The sequence below is a fragment of the Lepisosteus oculatus genome, chromosome 1 (genome assembly GCF_040954835.1).
Source record: "Lepisosteus oculatus isolate fLepOcu1 chromosome 1, fLepOcu1.hap2, whole genome shotgun sequence".
NCBI lineage: Eukaryota > Metazoa > Chordata > Actinopteri > Semionotiformes > Lepisosteidae > Lepisosteus > Lepisosteus oculatus.
The window spans coordinates 33,391,660-33,411,274 of NC_090696.1; the positions used below are offsets into that span (position 1 = coordinate 33,391,660).

A 19,615-nucleotide genomic window follows, 5' to 3' on the forward strand; every position below is an offset into this window, starting at 1 on the left:
ATCAGCCAGGGCTCTCTCTGCTCTCAGAAGCAGCCCTCTGCAGCCTCATAGGTGCTTGCAACCCCTCCAAACCTATCTCCATGCCTCTCCACAAATCGGCACCAAGCCTCCAGTAAGGGATTGTGTTGCCTATAATGTGTTAAAAAAACGAGTGTCTTCAAGTTGGGCAGAGCGGAGCAGTTGGCCTACACTTTCTACTCCCCATGAACGGTCACAGGGTTTGTAGCCGATAGCCAAGATGGCTACTTCAAATTGGGTGACAAATCTAACAAAAATCATTTGTAATTCTAAAGTTAAAAAGAATGCAAAAGGCTTACTTGGTCAAGAGTAGTCTGCGACACCGAATAGTCCTCTATCCTGAGCTGCTGCTTGTTCTTGGACAGGATACTGAATATCCTGGCGAGGGAGGTAAGGGAGGAGGGCAGCTGATACTGCAGCATGTTCCTGTGCTTCTCCTTCAGCACGCTACCCTGCAGCTCGTTCTCGATGAACTTCATCACGGGCTCCAGCTCTGGATTGGTGCCTGCCACCCGCAGGATAATGGTGTACCCATCTCCAAACCTGACAAAAAGAACCAACAAAGTGAGACAAAGAAACAACAGACAAACCACAGTGAGGTTTCTGTCGGCAGAGCCAACTCCCCTTCACCTTACCAAGACCTTCTTTTGGAAATATTAACCCAGTAAAAAAATGCAGTGTGGAACAGTGGTAAGGGTCTGGACTCTAGCCCGCCTGACCAGAATGTTATGGGTTCAAATCCAGTATTCTGACTCAGGAAACCCAACTGCTGTATATAAACGTATTACTTAGATAAAAGTGTCAGCCAAGTAAATTTATAATAAACGTCAATTATAAACTGAAAATTAAATTGGGTCACATCCTGTTAAAAAATTTAAATTTGAATATGGATTCATGTATTCATGTATCTCCTGACACCATAAAATGTATAGCCCAGTAAAAGACACAGTTGTGATTACTGGGTCCTAAATTCTCTGTACCCCTTTTTTATCTCGGTAGAATTCCCACTGCCTGAGCAGCAGCTGCGCACAGTACAGATTGTAGGCAAGGGGGTTTCAGGCAGAAAAAGAAGTCTTCATTATTACCTGTTCTTTAAATGCTGAACACTGCCTAGGCACCGGAACCTGCCATTAACCATTATCGCCATTCGTGTACAGAGGGCTTCACACTCCTCCATACTGTGGAGACAAAAAAAAAACGGTCACACATTCATCCATGTAGGCTTGTGTATCATCCAGGACTCTTGTAATGATACATCAGCTCTCTGAACTAAATTTAATAAACTCAAATACTTTAAATTATGGAAAAATACAGTATGAGACATTTTATGAGCTTTTACAGTAAGAATATAACAGTGATTGCAAACAGGAGGAGGCCTTTGGGCCTATCTAGCTTGTTTGTCAGTTAAGCTAATTTATTCAAAGAACTCATCCAGCTGTTTCATGAAAAAAACAAGGATATCTCATTTAACAACAAGGCTGGGTACCTTGTTCCACACTCCCACAGCACTTTGAGTAAAAAACCCTTGGTCTCAGTTTTAAATGTACTTCAACCCAGTTCCTCCTTGTATAGTTCCAGGATAGTGATCATATTGTTTGTACTCAAATGTGGTGCTTAAAAAGCACAAGTGGCCATTTTATTTTTAATTAACAGCACTCTTAACAATATTAAGACTTTAAAAAAAATCACAGCAGTCATCTTTATTTTATATGGATCCTTTTACAAAAGACATCTCAAAACACTTCACAATAGAAAAAACAAAAGATAATAAAAGATATTAAAACATCTGCACTAATCAAGAGTAATCTGTAATAGCAGCAATAAATGTGTGAGTGGTGTACCTGTGTGAGGTGAGCACTACAGAGCGTCCTTCTTTGATAATGCCGAGGATACAGTTCCAGAGGGCTCTCCGAGCTTTAGGGTCCATTCCAGTGGTGGGCTCGTCCTGTCGGAAGCATTACAGCATTATTAAGTACATCATGCAGAAAAATACTCTGATATTCCCTATGGACAAAATAATACAAGTGTGTCTGCCTTTACGGATCATCTAAAAAAGGCACATTTAAGCTACTGGACTTCTGAGACATTAAGCCAATGCTAGAATGCTTGTTCATTTATTTATGAGCCTTAAGGCTCGGACACACCATATAATCATCAATAATTTGTTATATTCCTCTTTGAATGTGGTTTGCTCCTAAACCTTCTACATACTATAGAAGTAAAGGAGGCATTCTTTGGCTGAATACTGTTAACAAGACAGAATTCACAAGGGCCTCTGGTAAGGTTATCCTTGAGAAGAAACCCCTAGTTAAGCATGGTTGGCTAAAAGAAATGTGAGAACTGAAAAACCATGTAACGAAACAAGTGCCGGCTTAGACACCAGTTAATCTAACACAACTATGTGCCACCCTGCTGGGAAGGTCAGGAGCAGCTACATCCTGAGTGGGTGGGTGCAATATTGCTCATGTTTTCTTCCCAATGAATCGGCTCTGAGTTACATTTGAATTCCCGAACCCTGAATGGTAGGTTCTAGGTATCCCCTGTTGTGAACAGCTACTGATCACTGCACGCTCACCAGGAACACCACAGGAGGTCCTCCAATCAAAGCCATCGCAGTGGAGAGTTTGCGCATGTTGCCTCCACTGTAACTCCCAGCGCCTTTGTCCACATACTTCACCAGGCCCAGTTTCCGAATCCCCCACTCCGCTACCTGTGGGAGCGATTGAAATCATCAGAAACCACACACACAGCCAGGGCTCCAACAGGATGGTTGAGGTTTTAGAAGTTTCAACGTAATGCCAATTTTAGGTATTTCTCAAAACATGAAAGCTAGTGACGTCATTATAAGAGCTATCATACAGGAGAGGGCTTCTAACTTCTTTCAGTCGTCTTTCACACTTCTGAAGAAGAATCAGCACAACACCGTCTGTTTAGAGCCACTGAAATATTCCAGAACATAACTGTCATCTACTCTGCCTCCAAGTCAAACACCCCAGATTATAAAGGAGATAACAAATTGTGAGGTCATTAAGGAAACTGCACATTTAAAGGTTGAGTTACAAAACATTAATAATGTCAAAATGCCATTCATGGTTATTAAAAAGGTCAGGATTTTCCTTAGAATCTTGTTTAAAATGCATTTTTTTTAGATTTGAACCCTGAGGCCTTCTGAATGTAGGAGAACTGTCCATGGTATTCCTACCTTGCAGACTTCTTTCTCTGGTACTCCACGCAAAATAGCGTAGAACTCCAGGTGCTCTCTTCCAGTCAACAGGTCATTGATGGCATCGAACTGAGGGCAGTAGCCCATGTTCTGGTGCACCTCGTGGATCTCTCTCAGGACACTGGCAAGACAAGAAACCCTAGGATTACACAAGAGCTGGAAAATGTTAACTCCTCTGTGGAACAGCACTCGATGGACCCCCATTCACAGATTCATTGTGCACTTTAGAAAGGGAAGCAGGGGTATACTGCATTCAAAAGATGGAAAAAAAGTCAAGATAAAAGATTTAATGCTATAACTTTGTCTGGGTTAACTTTGGACATTTAAAGCTTGATATTTGAAGGATTTGTTTAGAGTTTTTTCAATAACTAATGGATACTGAAGTTCCTCAGCATTTTCCAAAAACTAAAGGTACCCTGGTGTCACGTATTGTACTTTATATACTGTAGCTCCCCTTTTGGAAATACACTCTAGTAGCTCACACGTTACTTGATCTTGTCCTGGTAAAAGGTTTCTATGTGCTGTATTAAGCCACAGCTACAAAGCAACCTGATCCTGGAGTCTTTGATAAAGTCAGTGGACTACAGAATCAACAGTGAAACACAAACCACCGGACACTAGTTGAAACTCCGGGGAAGTATATTAAAATCTGAGAAGTGGAGGTGCTTCTTTCACCACACAGTGGCAGGAGTCTAGCTAGCCACGTTGCCAAAGCCAAAACCCTTGTTCTTGCACAAGCTGGCAGAATGAGAGCCTGGGATCAATAAGCTACTGAAAACCAAATGAGCTGCACGTGCAGAACTGCCTCCTTCCTTTTCAATGGCTTCCACTCATTTGCGAACACTCTTATGTTATCACGCACTGACTGTCCTTCTTGGTCACGCTACTCGGAACCACATCCTTCCTACAGCCAGCCGTATCCAGTTTGCTCTTGTTTAGACATCCAACAGATGACAATGAATTACCAGCGGTCATCCAGTCCACTGGGCGAAGTAAATATGCTCAGCCAGCAGAAACAAACATCTAACGGGCGAAACTTGTGAGTCACTAAAATGCAAGTGTTGCAAAACAGGATGAGTACTGTATATAGAGAAGTGACACAATCCAAAAAATCAATTTGAGGACCGTAACCCATATTCAAGGATCACTTGTTTTATGGTCAGTGTGGTCACTTCACCTGGTTGCTTCTTTTGTACCCTAGAGAAATCAGGACCACGCAAATGAGTATTAGAACCAATAACATTTGTTGCTTTTTTAATGCCTTTCAACATATTTCTGAATTCCTTTTATTTTCTGAAATGTTGTCATAATAACCCTGTTGTGCATGATGCTTGTTTGGAATAGTTCTGCTATGCATTAGTAAGTGGCTAGTCCAAAAACTGGAGTCTAAAGAAAAGGAGGATTCGCAAAGAACTGAAAGTGCTAGTGCTTTGCAGAATGACGAATATCAACTCCAGAGCAGGCTGTCTGAGATCCACTCTCACCTCTTTCCACTTAGGAAGGCCTCCCCACGAGTTACGTCTGTATCACCCGACAGCATCTTGAAGGTGGTCGTCTTTCCAGCACCGTTTACACCCAGCAGGCCAAAACACTGACGAAGCACACAAGAGCACTGCTTTAGATACTGTGTGTATGCATCTTCCTTAAATTTGCACGAAAAGCTTACTGTAATTCTAACAAAGTCTCATGAAACATCTGGCAATACCTCCCCTGGTGGGATTCCCACACAAAGACGATCCACAGCGGGCTTCCGTTTCATTCTGTACACCTGCATTACAAAAATACAATATATCAAGGTCTTATTTGAAGACTTCCCTGTCCTGATCAGCACCAGCCACAAACGCTGTTTACACATGAGATACAGCACCAATGTTAAATCGAGTAAAAAAATGGCAGCTTCTGCTCTGCAGAAGGTCAGCTTAGAGACATGCTATTCACTGGCAGTGCCCTCTCACCTTCGTCAACTCCCTGAGCTCCAGGATGTCAGTCTGGCCGCCACCACTCATAATCCTCTGCCTCTCGCGTGCCACATCTTCATCTTCATCACTGATAGGCTGAAGTTTGGGAGACACTGCCCTGAAGAGCAGCAACAAAATGTTTTCAAAATGCAGCTCTGAGCTCATTTGGAGCAGATGTGGCAGGACCGTGTTCAATTCAATATCTAGCTTTGCTATGGCTGAAGGAATTAGTACAAAAGGCAAAACCTCTTCTAATCAACACAAGAAAAGTTCCTACACATAAAAGGGTTCTCAGGAATGCCATCTAGTTGTGCTGCTGACATCTGGCAAAATTAACGATGTCCATGTGTTATTAAATGATAAAACTGGACTAAATGAGGCATTTCTGCTGGATTTCACTTTATTAACAACCAGTGAATGATGGCGATGTCCAAGAAATCTGATGTCTGACGTGCAGAGGTGCAGCTTTTGGTCGTACCTTGGCTTGATGCAGAATCTGTACTGGATGAGCACTGTAATACAGAAGAACACCACGCCCTCCACTGCCATCGCGAAGAGGTTCCTGCCAACCATGTCCCAGGACAGGGGCGACCTGAAGCGATTCTCCCCTGCAACGACAGCACTCTGCTCAGAGGAAGGCCCGGACACAGGCCCAAAGTCAGACGGAACCTTTTAAATCCTGCTTACATTCCTATTTATTGATGACAAAAGCCTTAGCACTGACGTAGTAATCCTCACCTAAAAACAGTATAGCAAAACCTCCTCAGAATAATAATAATGATTCCGTTTTAGACTCATAATCCTTGTTGTGGTAGGTATGATTACTGAAATCATGTCCCGTTTTAACTAGTCCTAAATGATTAAAACAAACGGTTTTCGTCAAGACCCTTACCAAATCTCTCCAGGGCGTCAGCCATAGCCTGATTTTTCACCATGTCGATCAAACCTCGTCCCAGACAGAAGTGTGGGAAGATGAGGAAAACTCGCTTCAGAATCTCATTCACTCCACCAAGGCTCTGGTGATAAAACAGACCGCGAAAAGATGAGATTGTGCTCGTGAAAAAAGCCCTGGGTTATCAGAGATTCACACTGTGCTTAATCCTCACGTCTTTTCTAAAGTAACGTGTGTCCTTCATTTTCAAGACATCTTATTCACCAAGCTACAACCTTTCTACAAATTTTCCAAACATTTGTTTTTTTAAGAATGTAGGGTGTTTGCAGCTTTTCTAAATCTTTTTGAAGCAGCAGAACACGAAGAGCTGGGCGAAGAGCTGTTAAACTGGTCCCATTAATCAATTAACGAGCTGATCCAGCTGGACAGAAAACCTGCAGACAAACCCTATTGGGGATCCCTGCCCTATAAAAACACATTTTCACTAAAGAGACTTACACAAACGGAACACGACTTACATGGTTGGTAAACAGTTCAAGTACAAAAGTGGAAACACTCCCGTTGATCCCAATGAACAGATTAACACTGGTGAGAACCACATATGCCGTGCTGGGGATTTTGAAGAAGAAGGAGGCAGGATACATCAAGGGGGTGATTGACCACCTTTAATGAAAACACGGACATTAGAAAAGTGAGATAATGGTTGTTTTTACAGTAGGGAATACTGATTAACTGGTAGGTCTCACAAAAGATAACAAAGGATAGTACACTTGTCACAGATACTAATCACTGTTCATCACTGTGGCTTTTGAGGATTCAGTAATCTACAATGTGCTTCCTTGAGCAATTGTACCCTATACTCTTCTCATATTCCTTTTTTTCTATTTCACTGAGGAGTGCTTTATTATGTAGCTACAGTATGTTACCAAGGTAACAGTTCCGCACACATCAGTATAGAGTCATTATGAAGGAGAGGATTTTTTTTCAGTCAAAGCAACTTCGCCAGAGATAATACATCTTGCTGCTGGGGGTGGGTTTGTGATGCCTCCTTTGCAACTTTTCTGCTTCTCGCAGGAGTGGCGGGGGCGTCTGATGCATTTTTGTGTTTTTTTGCCGTTGTTTAGGGAAAATAATGAAACGCAAACATGGCTTCTTTTGTCATCTTCTTTTGTCAAAAATCAATTCGCTGGTACTGTAACTCCTCCCACACGAGCCCTTACCCCTGCCTTTAATATTAAACCTCTGTGACACAGTAAAACGTCTTTGCTGAACGCTACACCAAATGGAGCAATCTGCATTTCAACTTTTCATTATCAACTAAGCTTTAATTAACCAACAGCTATTTTTTCCTCCTAACAATCTGATTAGAACGCTCCAGAAAAAATACATTGTGAGAAAACATCTAGCATGCAATGAACCATACCACAGCTAGAGGCATACTAAGCTTCCCTGCAGCCCTTTCTAAAGATCATGTTTGTAAAACCTACCCATAGAGGAGCAGCAGAAGAGCCAGGACAGGCAGGTTGGCAGAGGAGACATAGGACTTTTGTTGAAAGCAGACGAAAATGATGATGACAAGTGTCGCAGGCACAATGTAGTTGCACTGGAATACATTAAAAAAAAATCTTCCACTGAGTTACTGAAAACACACATACACAAACACATTCCTAAAACAGCTGCAGTTACATCATCAGGCTTATGACAGTCTTGCGTAAGTTGTCACCAGCATCATTAAATATTTGAGGAGTGAAGGGCACATGACTCACCATATCCCAGACAAAGTTGGCCAACCAGTAAAGTCCGGGCTGGACTCCACTGATGAACTGCATGTGCTTTGACTTGCTCACTCTCTCCTGGATCAGGAACACTACGAAACTGGCCGGCACGAAGGACATGGCGAAGATCACGCAGATAGACACCAGAACGTCCACTGAGGTGGTCATCCTAGGGAGAAACACGGCATTTCAAATACTCTTTTTCCACATTCGATTTCCAAAAGCTCTGCTACTTGTCTACTATATTTAGCTTTGAAAAAAATCCAAAGGAAACGACCTCAAGGTTCTTTTCTGCTTCATAGATCAGGTTTAAATTTGCCCTGAATATAAAAATGCCATTTTATGTTATTGTCTTAGATTCAAAGGTTTCCTCAGACGTCCTCTGTCTGAACTTACAGGGCCACCTGTGAGAGCTGCTCCTTTGTGAGGTTCAGAGGGTGGTTAAAGGCGCTGATCCCATACACACTGGGATCTTCCCCTTCGGGTAGATTGGCGCGAAGGATCCCATTGTTCATCACATTCAGGAAGGTGCCAATGCTGTGCCAGCCTTTATTATTAAACCAGATCTGAAAGAGAAGTGGGGGAGGTCTCACTCGAATTCTGCTAACATGTTTACATTTAAATTAAAATGAAATGCTCCAAAATAAGGTGGGAACTTCGAAACAGGAGTCAGACCCCCTTTCTTCAATATCAAGAATCAAGAATCAAGAATCAATCCTTTTCCTTCTGTCAATGAAGTCAAGATCACACCCTCCCTATTATTTTTGTTCATTCTTGCTGGATGACATAAAATAACCATTTCATAAAAATTAGTTAAGAGGACATGGGAAACTAAGTGTAAAAAGAAAATTCCACCTACTATTCCAGTAGTTTTTTAACTACTGAACCTCCACCCGACAAGAAACTGGGGCCAACAGAAAGTGCAAAGACTAATCATAAGGGCAATTCTGCTTGCTATGAAGTTGTCAAAAAGTGTCTCTCTCTTGCTCATTGAATCTGCATCATTTTGAATCATTAAGAAGGTCAATACAGACAAAATATCCATTTATATGTTTTCATTTTTCCCCCAAGGACAAAGCCTCCTTAGTACTGGATATTTTGTGTAAAAAATGCTTAAAAGCAAGTTATTTTGTGTGAGAAACCAACTGACTTACAGACTATCAGACATGAGTCCCTGGTGCTATCTACCCTGGCACAGAAAACAGACGGAATCCTAGCAGAAGATTACTATGAAGCTTGGAAACAAAAAATGATTACTGCCAAGGTCAGCAATGGAAAAAATCCGGTATGGTCACCAGAGTCACTCCCCTGCCATCAGAGCCGAAAGAATACTTAATACTCTTAAAATACACTTAAACAAGCAGGGTGCCTTGTACTCTAATATCTCTTCTGATTACTGACAGAAATTAGAAGAAAACTGAAAGAAGGCTGTGAGAGTGCTTGATCATGTTCTTGGTTATTCAAAAGATGTAACAGAAACATGCATGAATCAGTGATGAATGATTTTCCTGTGTGAATGTAGAAACAGGTAACAGCCATACAAAACTGAGCAGCATCAAAAATGGGTTTGTGGGTCTTTCGGGACGGGACGGGACAATAAGAACTAACCTTCACATTATCTTTTGCATCCAGTCCCTTCATGAATCCAGATAAACTTCCCAAGAATCGATCGGCTGCTGCTCCCTGATGAAAAAATCCAGACATGTTAGAAATAAGGTCAAGTCCTCTGACTTTACACTGTAACCTAAGAGATTGAGAATTGTACTGTAATTTAACAGATTGAGAATTTACCTTTTCCAAGTTGAAAAGCTTTCTGATTCGAAATATGGCATCGTTAATTTCATCGCCAGGTGGGAGGATCTCAGAACTGCTTGCCCCCAGAGAGAATCCACCATACCTGAAAACAATTACCAGTCTCTTAGGGCATGATGGCAAACTATACTTTCTTTAGGGAAATTAGAAAATACTTTTGTATATTAGAAAATGCATTAATGCACTTCAATGTTATCTGCATTTTCACTTTTCAAACATTACAAAATATGCAATGTTACCCTGGATTATTATCAATTAAAACTCTGTAACCTTCTTAACTTCACTTAACAACAATGATATGTGATATAGGGTGCCGCTAGTTCAAAGTACCACACTGGTTTTCCATGCATGCATGAAAACATTTGTAATTAAAAACAAAAGGCACTATACTGTATGGCAATTTGTAGGCACTGAAATTTTATAATATATTTAAAAGTATTGACAGCATTGAATTGCACTGCACTACATTTGTCAGTTTATTAAAAATCAAAAAGAAAAAAAGTAGAATACCTGAATTCGTTGACCCAAATCTTGTTCCTCAGGCTGTAAAAAATAAATGTCTTGCTTGAATAAATGTATTATGCCTCATTTTAAGTTAATTAAGTCTTACAATGAGTGTCAAACATAAATTATAAGTAATTCAATATTAATATCAGCTTAAACCATTTCCAATCATGGATTTTTACACATGCTGTTGACCTGTTTATACAATTCCACCGGTTTTCAATGAAATCCAAAAGAAAAAACTTGGAACTTGAATTAACTTTGTTAACTACTGAGTTGTTCAAATTCAGGCTGTTTGATGGCAGAACTTCACCTTTTGCCGATGATCTGTGCGTATGTTTTCACCAGGTAGTCAGATATATTTCTGCCAGTGAGGTTTTGCAGGGTGTCTCCTGTACTTAGTTTCATCTATGAGAAAAAAAAAACAGAAAAAAAGACACTTAAAACTCCAATCTCCCCAGACTTTGTAAAGGTAATGATGAGTTTGGAAAGAATGAAAAAGCTGGTGAACTAAACCTTGGCAAATTCATGGTCCGATTACAGCCCTTTAATATTGAAACTCTGAGTGTTCAGAGTGGCTGTGCAACAAATGTTCCTGTTAGCCTGGATCCTTGATAACAGTGTCGGGTTAGGCCCTGAGGTTGAGGCCTGGTGCAGCTTTGGCGGTTTGGGCCTTGTTACCTGAGGCGGGGGCAGTCCGCCGGCTCCCGCTGGGCAGTCGGGGAGCATTTTCTTCCGGCCTTCACTGCTGCACTCACAGCAGGGAGATGGCTTCTCCATTGTCCAGTTCCCTTTCAGGAAGAGATCCGTCACGCTGTCCGGCACTTCTGGCGTCACCCACTCGTTGTCCCCCACCAAGCACGGGGTATCTCTGGAAAGGAGTATTTATCAGCCCTGCCGTTTCTGGAGTTACCACTTTCACTTTCACAACCATGAACATACTAACATTTTTCATTCTTTGTGTGGGAATTTGTGATACCCACTCTCTGAATTTGACAGTGTCATACAACTGAAAAAACAAGCGGCTTCATCAAACTACTGTAGGTAGTGCTAATGATAGATTTTAATATACATTAAATCAACTTTTCTATAAGCTCCTTAATTCCTCCTTAATGTTCTTACTTGGAGTTGGATGTTTCGTCCTCGGCAATATTAGTGAAGAACATTTTCCTTCATCTTTTTGCGCAAATTTAAACAATTAAGATTTGAAACAGTCAATGCAGAGTCCAGTTTCAGTCCACTTTATGTACACAAGTGAGGGCAATGTGTCAGTGCTCCCATGTGTGTCTGATATGGCTGCTCTTCCTGAAGGAATACTTACGGAATAGGATTTCCTTTCATGCACCTGGTGCCGAATCCTGGACTGCTGGTCAGAGAACCCAGTAACTTCTGTGTGTTGGCATCTTCAGGGGCATCGTTGCTGTAACAAACCAGCGAATCAACCTTCAGAGCGCTAATGCATTACATTACCCATCTTTTGTCTTTCTCATCTACCTGGAGTTCCCATCATGAAATTAGTGTTGGGAAGAGGAGAGGCAGAAAAATAGCAAAGAATGCCATAGATCTGGGAACTACCACAAAGAGAACTTTATAAACATTCAAATTAAAGGAGACATAATCTTTTAGAGTCTTTTTAGAGTTCATGTTTTCACACATTAAAAAATAAGTACATGTGGCATGTCAGTATTGCACAGTGTAACCTAAACCGATAAGCAAATCACCATTGTGCAACACAGAAATACTGATTTCCTCCCCTTATATTTACCACCAATCAGCCTCACAGGAGCCTTTTCAATAACTATTTTATTTGAAATAGTTTACAGCCATGGCTTGACAACAACAGGCCAATTTATTTTAGTATGCAAATTAACAGTAAACAAAAACAGCAGGACAGTTTTATTCTCTGTAGTATTCCTTAATTATTGGTTTTTAGTTCAAATGTGCACATACTCTTTACCTTATAAAGGTGAACTGCTCATCATACATCCAGGGCTGTAGCTCCAGGCTTGGATATTTTCCAAAAGGAGGAACAATTAGGCTGAAGACGAGGGCAATGCACACAAACACAGCCGGTAGCACAATCTGAAATGAAAGTCTTGTTTAACACATGCAAAGGATACAAAGCAGACAGGATCAAATTCTCAGCATTTTTACAGAGTTTCTATTTCTTGCCCAAAGTCAAATGCTTCCATTTGTTATATTTAATATATGCTTCCAACAATCAAACACATTCACCTATACTAATAAAATACCAATCATTACAAAATATTTTAAGTGTTTCCTTGCACGTATCTCTAAAACTACCACAACGAGTTTACCTGTGCAAAGAAGCCCTTCCTGGATCGACGTGCGTACAGAAATCTTTTCCACAGCAAGGCCACGAACTGCTGTCTCTTAAGGCTCCAGCCTTTCACTTGATACGAGCCCTTCCCATCCATTCCACTGAGCCAGTCCGTCTCTCTGGATTCTGAAACAGTCAAACACAGAACACTGAGCTTTACAGCACGACAAAGTGCTTGCACTGAGCATAACATTACTGCACATCGCAGAAAGGCAACAGAGCAAACGCTAAGAGCAGTGTCGTAGTGTAGGAGCAGGGCAGAGAAGATAAAGGTGGGCTGCTCTCATTCCCTGTTATTTGAAATGGCACTTCAGCTCTTAGAGGGATACTGCCAGAGACAAGCAGACAAGACAAATCGAACAGCACTACTGTTGATGTAACTGCTGGCGGGAAGGTCTGTTCTGGGGCTGTGCAGTTTCATTACCTGGATCACCCTCAGAGTCATTACAATCGAAGGCGTCATCCTCAGTAAAAGGCCTCAAGCAGCTCTGTCTGTCTCCAAAGGCATGTCTGCGGTTCCTCCGAGCTGGGATGGTCCCATCTGAATGAGTGCAGAAATTAATAAAGCCACAGGACACTCGGAAAGTGGATTTAATAAAGCTTGTGACAGTATCCACCCTCAAACTTTGAGAACCTCTGCAGAAGTCCTAAGAGCAATCTTGTACTTGTCTTTGTAAGTCTACAAAAAAATATAATTTTTCCTCTCTTTCTAAAACAAAATGAAAATGGGTAATAAACAAGTAAATTCTGATTTTATTAGCATCTTGAACTAGTAATGTGTTTTGCACGGTCTTTAGTATGGTTTCTTGAATTCAGACTGATTAAAGTGGAGGCACAATGAATTTGGGAAAACACACTTCAAGCTTCTACATTGATACCTGACAAAGAAATCTGTTTCCATCAGTTCACAAGAACATAGTTTCGTGTGAAGAACTATTCTTTTTTTCCCCAAGTTCTTATGAACGAGGCACGTATTTTACCTGAAACCTCTGCATCGACTCCGCTGTCTTCTGCCACTTTTAGGAATATCTAAAAACAAGGGAAACAGTGTTAAATGGTACTGTCATACTGAACGGATCAATTCTGCAGGTCACAGAGACATCCACCCCCATTCCCGCAGGCCACAGCAGCATTACCTCCTCCAGTGTGGTGTCTGATATGCCGTAGCTGGAGATGCCCAAGTCTGAGAGTCGATCGTCAATCTCGTGGAACAGCTCCACGAAGGCCCCTTCCTTGGCCGCCTCATAAGGCAGCACATAGCTCAGCTCGTGACCGAAGTCTTCCACCAGCCGGGCCTTGGGGACGTGCTTCAGAATCACGCCGGAGATGAGCGCCACGTCTAGGAAGGGAAAGACGTGAACAGTTATGACTTGTCTGACAGTTCGCCGTCACTTTTCACCACGACTTGTCTTTCACAAGCTGTTAACTGTGTACGCATCATAGGCTGCACTTCAAATTTGGGAACACTGAGCACAACACAGAGTTCAGGCAAGGCTGCATAAAGGCCTCTGCGTCTCCTCGGTCCACAGGTTTCCACTCACTTACCAATAACGGTTGTGTCACTTTCCTGGTCACTTCCAAGTCCGGCATCGGAGCTGCTCTGTGAAACACTGTCCTCCTAAAACAGGAACACAGGCTTTTACTGCTTACTGTCTTCCATTTACATTTCTTGTTTTCCACACTATTTTACTTATAATGTAATGTAAGTCTTATGCTGCACGTTTGTTGTACAGACAGAGGCCACACACTGAAACTATGAGACTAAAGAGACTAAGCAAGACTAACCTGTCATCAGTTCCTGCCAGAATAAGGTGACTGTGCATTTTAAAAAGTTTTGTTTATATAAATAATAATAATGTGCTTGAGGGTGTCCAACGTCTGCTAGGAGAGGGACAGTGCTCAGCAAAATGTTTAGATTTATGTGAGTATGCTGAGGAACGGAGAAGATCGAAAAAAAATACTGTACTGCTCATGCATCTATTGACTGTTTAATTCAATTGACTACTTTATGAAAGGAAAAGTATAATTTACTGTTCCAATCAGGTAAGAGACAAGAGATATGCAGACAATTAAAAGCCAAGATACAAATCTGACTTTGTTTTGTCATTGTGCTTTTTCTAGGGTTTTGCTTGAACCCAAGCTCACCTTTTTGATGTAAGACACCGTGCTGCTGCTGTTCCTGCAGGAGCTCAGGGAGGAATCCAGGTCTTTCTTCACCAGGGTCAAGTAGTAGCCTGTGCCCAGCTGATTCTTCAAGAACAGCGATGATCCAACACAGCACAGCTTGCCATGAGAGATGATAGCAATTCTGTCCCCAAGAATGTCAGCTTCATCCATATGATGCGTTGAGAGAATGATGGTGCGGCCTACAGCAAACAAAAAAATGTGAGGACATCAGGACAAAGCCTAGTCTTTTACTTGTTTTCCTATCCTTGGAACTAAAGCCAATAAAATGGCAGAACTGGGAGACAACAGTTACCTTGGCGATACTTCAGCAGAAGATCCCAGATGCCTCTGCGGGCATAAGGGTCCACACCAGCAGTAGGCTCATCCAGAATAACGACCTTTGACCCTCCAACAAATGCCAAAGCCACTGACAGCTTCCTCTGCATACCTCCTAAAATGGATAAAACAACATATCATAATGCTGCTGAACCTCCTTTAAAAGCATAAGTTACACATTCACAAAAAATGTATCCAGCGTTTTTTTGTAACAGGTTTTTTCCTCGGAAAGCATGAAAAAATAATTTTAAGTTTGGAAATGCCAGTTGCTTTTGTGTCTAAATTAAATCACAAATCACCATTTGACGCTGTTAGCCCTATAGTTCCTTGCAAGTTAGTCACCACTTTCAATGGCAAACCCATCAGAAGCAGGCCAATCTCTGTGATCACCTTTGTGTTGTGAGCTGACTTAATTAGTTAGTCCTAATTAATATAAACACACCCAATCCAACAGCACAGGCAACCGAGCTCCACTTGGGAAATGGTTATCAAGCGAATGACGTAATGATACTCATAGAAAGGGCTTCTAAAATGGTAGAGCCACTAGGAATGCCAATGTATTCATTTCAGTTGTGTTGAACAAAAGAGCTGCAAATGTTTTAAAGGAACTAGAGCTTTTTGGTCACGAACAATGAGCACTTCAACCGAGAAGTGGTCTCTCACCGGACAGCTGACTTGTTTTCGCCTTGCGTTTCTGAGGTAGGCCAACGTCTCCGACAATCTGCTCCATTTCTGCTTTCACTTCCTTCTCCGACAGGCCTTTCAGACGGGCGTAGAACCAGATGTGCTCTTCCACTGTCAGCCTTTTCAACACAAAGCAGTATTGAATACCAAACGATACGGATAAAAACAGTAACCAGAGCTTTCACTTAAATCTAGGAACTAAGCCAGATTTGGACAATTACTCATGCTACTCATTGGGACACGTTAGCTTCCTATTTACATTGACACCTGCAACATCTAGAGAGAATTTAGAGCAATGCAGCAAAGGAAAGGAGAGATTTCCAGGAAGGGAACATACTGATCAAACAGAACGTTGTGCTGTGGACACACTCCGAGGTTTTTCCGGATGCTGCTGAGCTCAGAACGGATGTCTTTCCCCAGGATGTAAGCAGTACCAGAGGTGGGAGGAAATAGCCCAGTAAGGATTGACCTACACTCACATAAGACATGAAAAAAGCAGGTCAATACACTTTACAAAAACTGCCATTTTTTAAAATATCAAACATACTATACATACAAATAATTTTCTTAAATACTTGTGTGTTATGAAAAATAACTCCACAATACAAACCCTACTTTTGAGGGTCACATTCCTTCAACAATAATATAAAAAAAATACAAAAAAATATTCAGATATACAAAATGATTTTCAATTTTACCAATCAGAATTTCCTCAACCTTCAAACCTTCAAGCAAGTTTTTGGAACTTTTTTCCATGAACTAAATTTAGCTTGTTTGAGTCACGAATGATGCAGTCCCTCTTTCTTGCGGCCTTGTAACAAAGGCTGGAGATAAGTCATTCATACCCATGTCAATCATACCCATTACAGAGCAAAAATCAAATCCGACTCAACAAAGCTCTTACATGGTGGTTGTCTTCCCAGCTCCATTGTGTCCCAGGAAGGAGGTGATCTGCCCTTCATAAAAACCCAGATTCAGCCCGTCCACCGCCACCTTGTTTCCATCAGGGTACACCTTCACCAGGTTTTGGATGTACACTCCTGGTTGGAGATGTGCCGGCTCTTCCTCAACACACACTGAAAAAAGCAAATCAAAATGAAACTCGAAGGATAAGACGGACACATTTCCAGATCCTCATCTCCTCTGTAGCTTACAAGTGCCAGAGATTTTCAGCCATTTGCTGGTTTTCTTAGGCTCTTAAGCTCTCTCAGACACCAGATCTTGAACCAAGTAACAGCAATGAAAACGTAATTTTATTTAAGCCCAAAACAGGTCAGGACAAGGGCAGCCTAACTGCTCCAGTATGTGGGAAGTTACTGTGTGAAACAAGGACTTTGACGACCTGCAGTCTTTCATCTACTGATATAAGAGTGTTTACAGACCAGAGGCGGTCATTTGGCCCATTTAGTTGTTGTTTGAAAGAAGCCAGGGTATCAGTTTTAACAAAAAGTATGGGCAGCCTGTTACTCCTACAACCCTTTGAGCAAAAGATCTTTTCTGTTTTATGCCCCTCTGTACAGTTTCCACATGTGTCCTCTTGCTCACATTTCAATGTTCACAACATGTGTATTTTTGAACTACAACACCAAGCCTTGCAACCCAAGAGTTTATGCAAATGCTGCAGATTGAAGACACCTAGAGCTGTGTTTGGGAAGATCAATTACATTCTTGTGGTTGTGGTGCTTAATGCAATTAGAATCCCAGTTCCCTACAATTACTGATGGAATATCTACTGCGTAATTGCAGTGAGATGAATGGCAGCCACACACCAAAGCCTTTTAAACAACACTCAACTGATGCCACAGCGTCAGACAACAAGAAAGATTAACAAGTTCTGTGTTCATCTTGTTGTGTGGCCATCATTTGCCATTTGCTTTTGCTGAATAAGTCTCTGTCTTTGGAGACTACAGTAGCTCAGATAATAATGTCACATTAGTAACAGAGTAACTTACAGCTCTTTACTCTGCCAAAGAAGAACCATCACTAAATTTACCAAGAATTAATATGTTTGGCTGTGGTTTCATTCTTATATTACAGCTGAACAATATATTTTTTTCCAGATTCAAATGAGTTTCAGGTCATGCAAACATTAAAATCAATATTCAGTTAGGATACTTTATTCTGCCAAAACTGTGAACTGGCTCTTTAAAATGACTGTTAAATACACAGGTTAAAATAAAGCTCCTACCTCCCACATTGCCTTTCTTGTTTGATGCTGTGCTATGTTTCTTGTCCTCAGCTTCACCAAACCAGTAGGACTTAGTAAAGGGGAAATACCAGGGTCTGGGTATCCCGTACTGCCCTGTTGAAGACAAGGGTGTTATTGAGCACAAAGAGTGAGGAGAGATTCACAAAGGCCTTTTTATAATCGGTTTACCTCCAAATATTCTAAAAAACAAAACACAATGATGCATGTGTATCTATTTTTAAATGAAAAAAACAATGTTTTTTTTCTTCCATGTTTCCAAACTTCCAAAGCCACTGTTTCTGGTTAATTTCTAAACAACACTAGGACAAAGTCAAAACAATTTAACATAACCTGCCCAGACATTTCTGTTCAGAAAAGTCTGCCATCCTTATAAACAACCCTCTGCTACACCTACCTGGGAAGACAGTTTCGATGTACCAGGTCATCACTCCATAAAGGAAGGCATCGAAATACATGATGATGATGGAAGTGGTGAGATTATAGTTGTCTTCTTCTAGGGGACTGGAAACAAGGTTGTTCCACTGAATGCCAACCCCCTGCTCTTCAAATAGTGCAAAATACTCACATCCAAACCCAAATGCTACTGGGGACAACAAGCTCTATCACAAAAAAACACAATGGGACAAGAACACACAAGCGTCAGGAATTTCTGAGGAAGTCCACAAGAAGAGACAGACCACATTACTGAGGATACAGGCCATTGGGTTCCTCTTGTTGAAAGGAGCAGTGGCAATTCATACAATTCTCAACAGCACAAGTGGTGTCTATTTGGTCTTATTTAAATTCTTCAGACCTCTACTGCTTGATTTAGTCAGTGCATAATGAAGTTTGAAATAAAGAGGTTGTCAAAACACACAAGAACATGAGAATGGTATGTACATTTACCATGACAAAGGTGCTTAGCGGTCCTTTTTAAAATGAGATGCCGTGTCAGTAATTCACACTGAACAGCTGGACAAGACCCTCAGACTAGTAATAATAAACACTATGAGCTGAAGTGGGTCGAATGGCTGTCTGTAGCCTTTCTTACATTCTTACCGGTCACTTGTGTGGGATATTCCTTAACGAGTCAATCAATTGTGTTTATTTACTTCTTCAATGTGTTTCTCTGGGATTCAACATAATAAACATATGATTTTCCAAGTACACTGGCAGCAATTTGACAAGCATTTTCTTCAGCCAAATACTCAGCCCGACACTAAGGCAAAAAGAACATTTAATGCCATCTTATGACGGCAGTGCTAATCCTCCTGTGACTGCTTTGAAGGAGACACCAAATTAAACATAATGACTGTTATTTATAATGTTCCCAGAAAACACAGTGCTTCCAACATCTTGAGTTACAGGCTCCTACAGAAACGGGTGACGCGGGTTTACTCACAGCGAAGACCTTCACTCCGAAGCCCACGTAGTCCTGCCAGGCGACGCACAGGACGTAGGGGAGGTAGAGGGTGAAGTAGATGATGCCGCCACAGGCGGCAGCCAGGTTGGCGCGGGAGAACAGGGTGCTGATGAGGAAACACTGCAGGATGGTCACCACGGCAAAGGAGGCCAGGAACAGGAAAACCACCCCGGGGTCACTGTAGGGCAGCAGGTTTCCCTTCTGCGGGGTCAAGGGGAGAAACGGCAGGTGTCACCAGAGCCAGAGCTTCGCGCCCCACCACTCACCACCGCAGACAGCTGAAGCTCCAGTCCGG

The 19,615-nt window shown here is 41.6% G+C and overlaps 1 protein-coding gene across 1 annotated transcript in view; it reads right to left on the reverse strand.

Annotated features, from left to right (window-relative positions):
- abca1b (ATP-binding cassette, sub-family A (ABC1), member 1B) overlaps positions 1–19,615 on the reverse strand; it is a 53,152-nt gene that overhangs the window by 2,876 nt on the left and 30,661 nt on the right. The window contains exons 16-49 of the mRNA XM_006629740.3: positions 19,300–19,521; positions 18,313–18,517; positions 17,898–18,011; positions 16,614–16,785; positions 16,047–16,178; positions 15,689–15,828; positions 15,003–15,140; positions 14,669–14,889; positions 14,069–14,141; positions 13,660–13,862; positions 13,504–13,552; positions 12,948–13,064; positions 12,501–12,649; positions 12,140–12,264; positions 11,504–11,602; positions 10,864–11,053; positions 10,496–10,590; positions 10,189–10,221; positions 9,658–9,763; positions 9,475–9,549; positions 8,263–8,432; positions 7,858–8,035; positions 7,579–7,694; positions 6,610–6,754; positions 6,092–6,215; positions 5,678–5,807; positions 5,197–5,317; positions 4,947–5,009; positions 4,726–4,832; positions 3,221–3,362; positions 2,594–2,728; positions 1,860–1,963; positions 1,104–1,196; positions 318–561 (exon numbers count right to left, since the gene is read on the reverse strand). Of these exons, the coding sequence (XP_006629803.2) occupies positions 318–561; positions 1,104–1,196; positions 1,860–1,963; positions 2,594–2,728; positions 3,221–3,362; positions 4,726–4,832; positions 4,947–5,009; positions 5,197–5,317; positions 5,678–5,807; positions 6,092–6,215; positions 6,610–6,754; positions 7,579–7,694; positions 7,858–8,035; positions 8,263–8,432; positions 9,475–9,549; positions 9,658–9,763; positions 10,189–10,221; positions 10,496–10,590; positions 10,864–11,053; positions 11,504–11,602; positions 12,140–12,264; positions 12,501–12,649; positions 12,948–13,064; positions 13,504–13,552; positions 13,660–13,862; positions 14,069–14,141; positions 14,669–14,889; positions 15,003–15,140; positions 15,689–15,828; positions 16,047–16,178; positions 16,614–16,785; positions 17,898–18,011; positions 18,313–18,517; positions 19,300–19,521 (4,530 nt within the window). The remainder of the gene's footprint in view (positions 1–317; positions 562–1,103; positions 1,197–1,859; positions 1,964–2,593; positions 2,729–3,220; positions 3,363–4,725; positions 4,833–4,946; positions 5,010–5,196; positions 5,318–5,677; positions 5,808–6,091; positions 6,216–6,609; positions 6,755–7,578; positions 7,695–7,857; positions 8,036–8,262; positions 8,433–9,474; positions 9,550–9,657; positions 9,764–10,188; positions 10,222–10,495; positions 10,591–10,863; positions 11,054–11,503; positions 11,603–12,139; positions 12,265–12,500; positions 12,650–12,947; positions 13,065–13,503; positions 13,553–13,659; positions 13,863–14,068; positions 14,142–14,668; positions 14,890–15,002; positions 15,141–15,688; positions 15,829–16,046; positions 16,179–16,613; positions 16,786–17,897; positions 18,012–18,312; positions 18,518–19,299; positions 19,522–19,615) is intronic.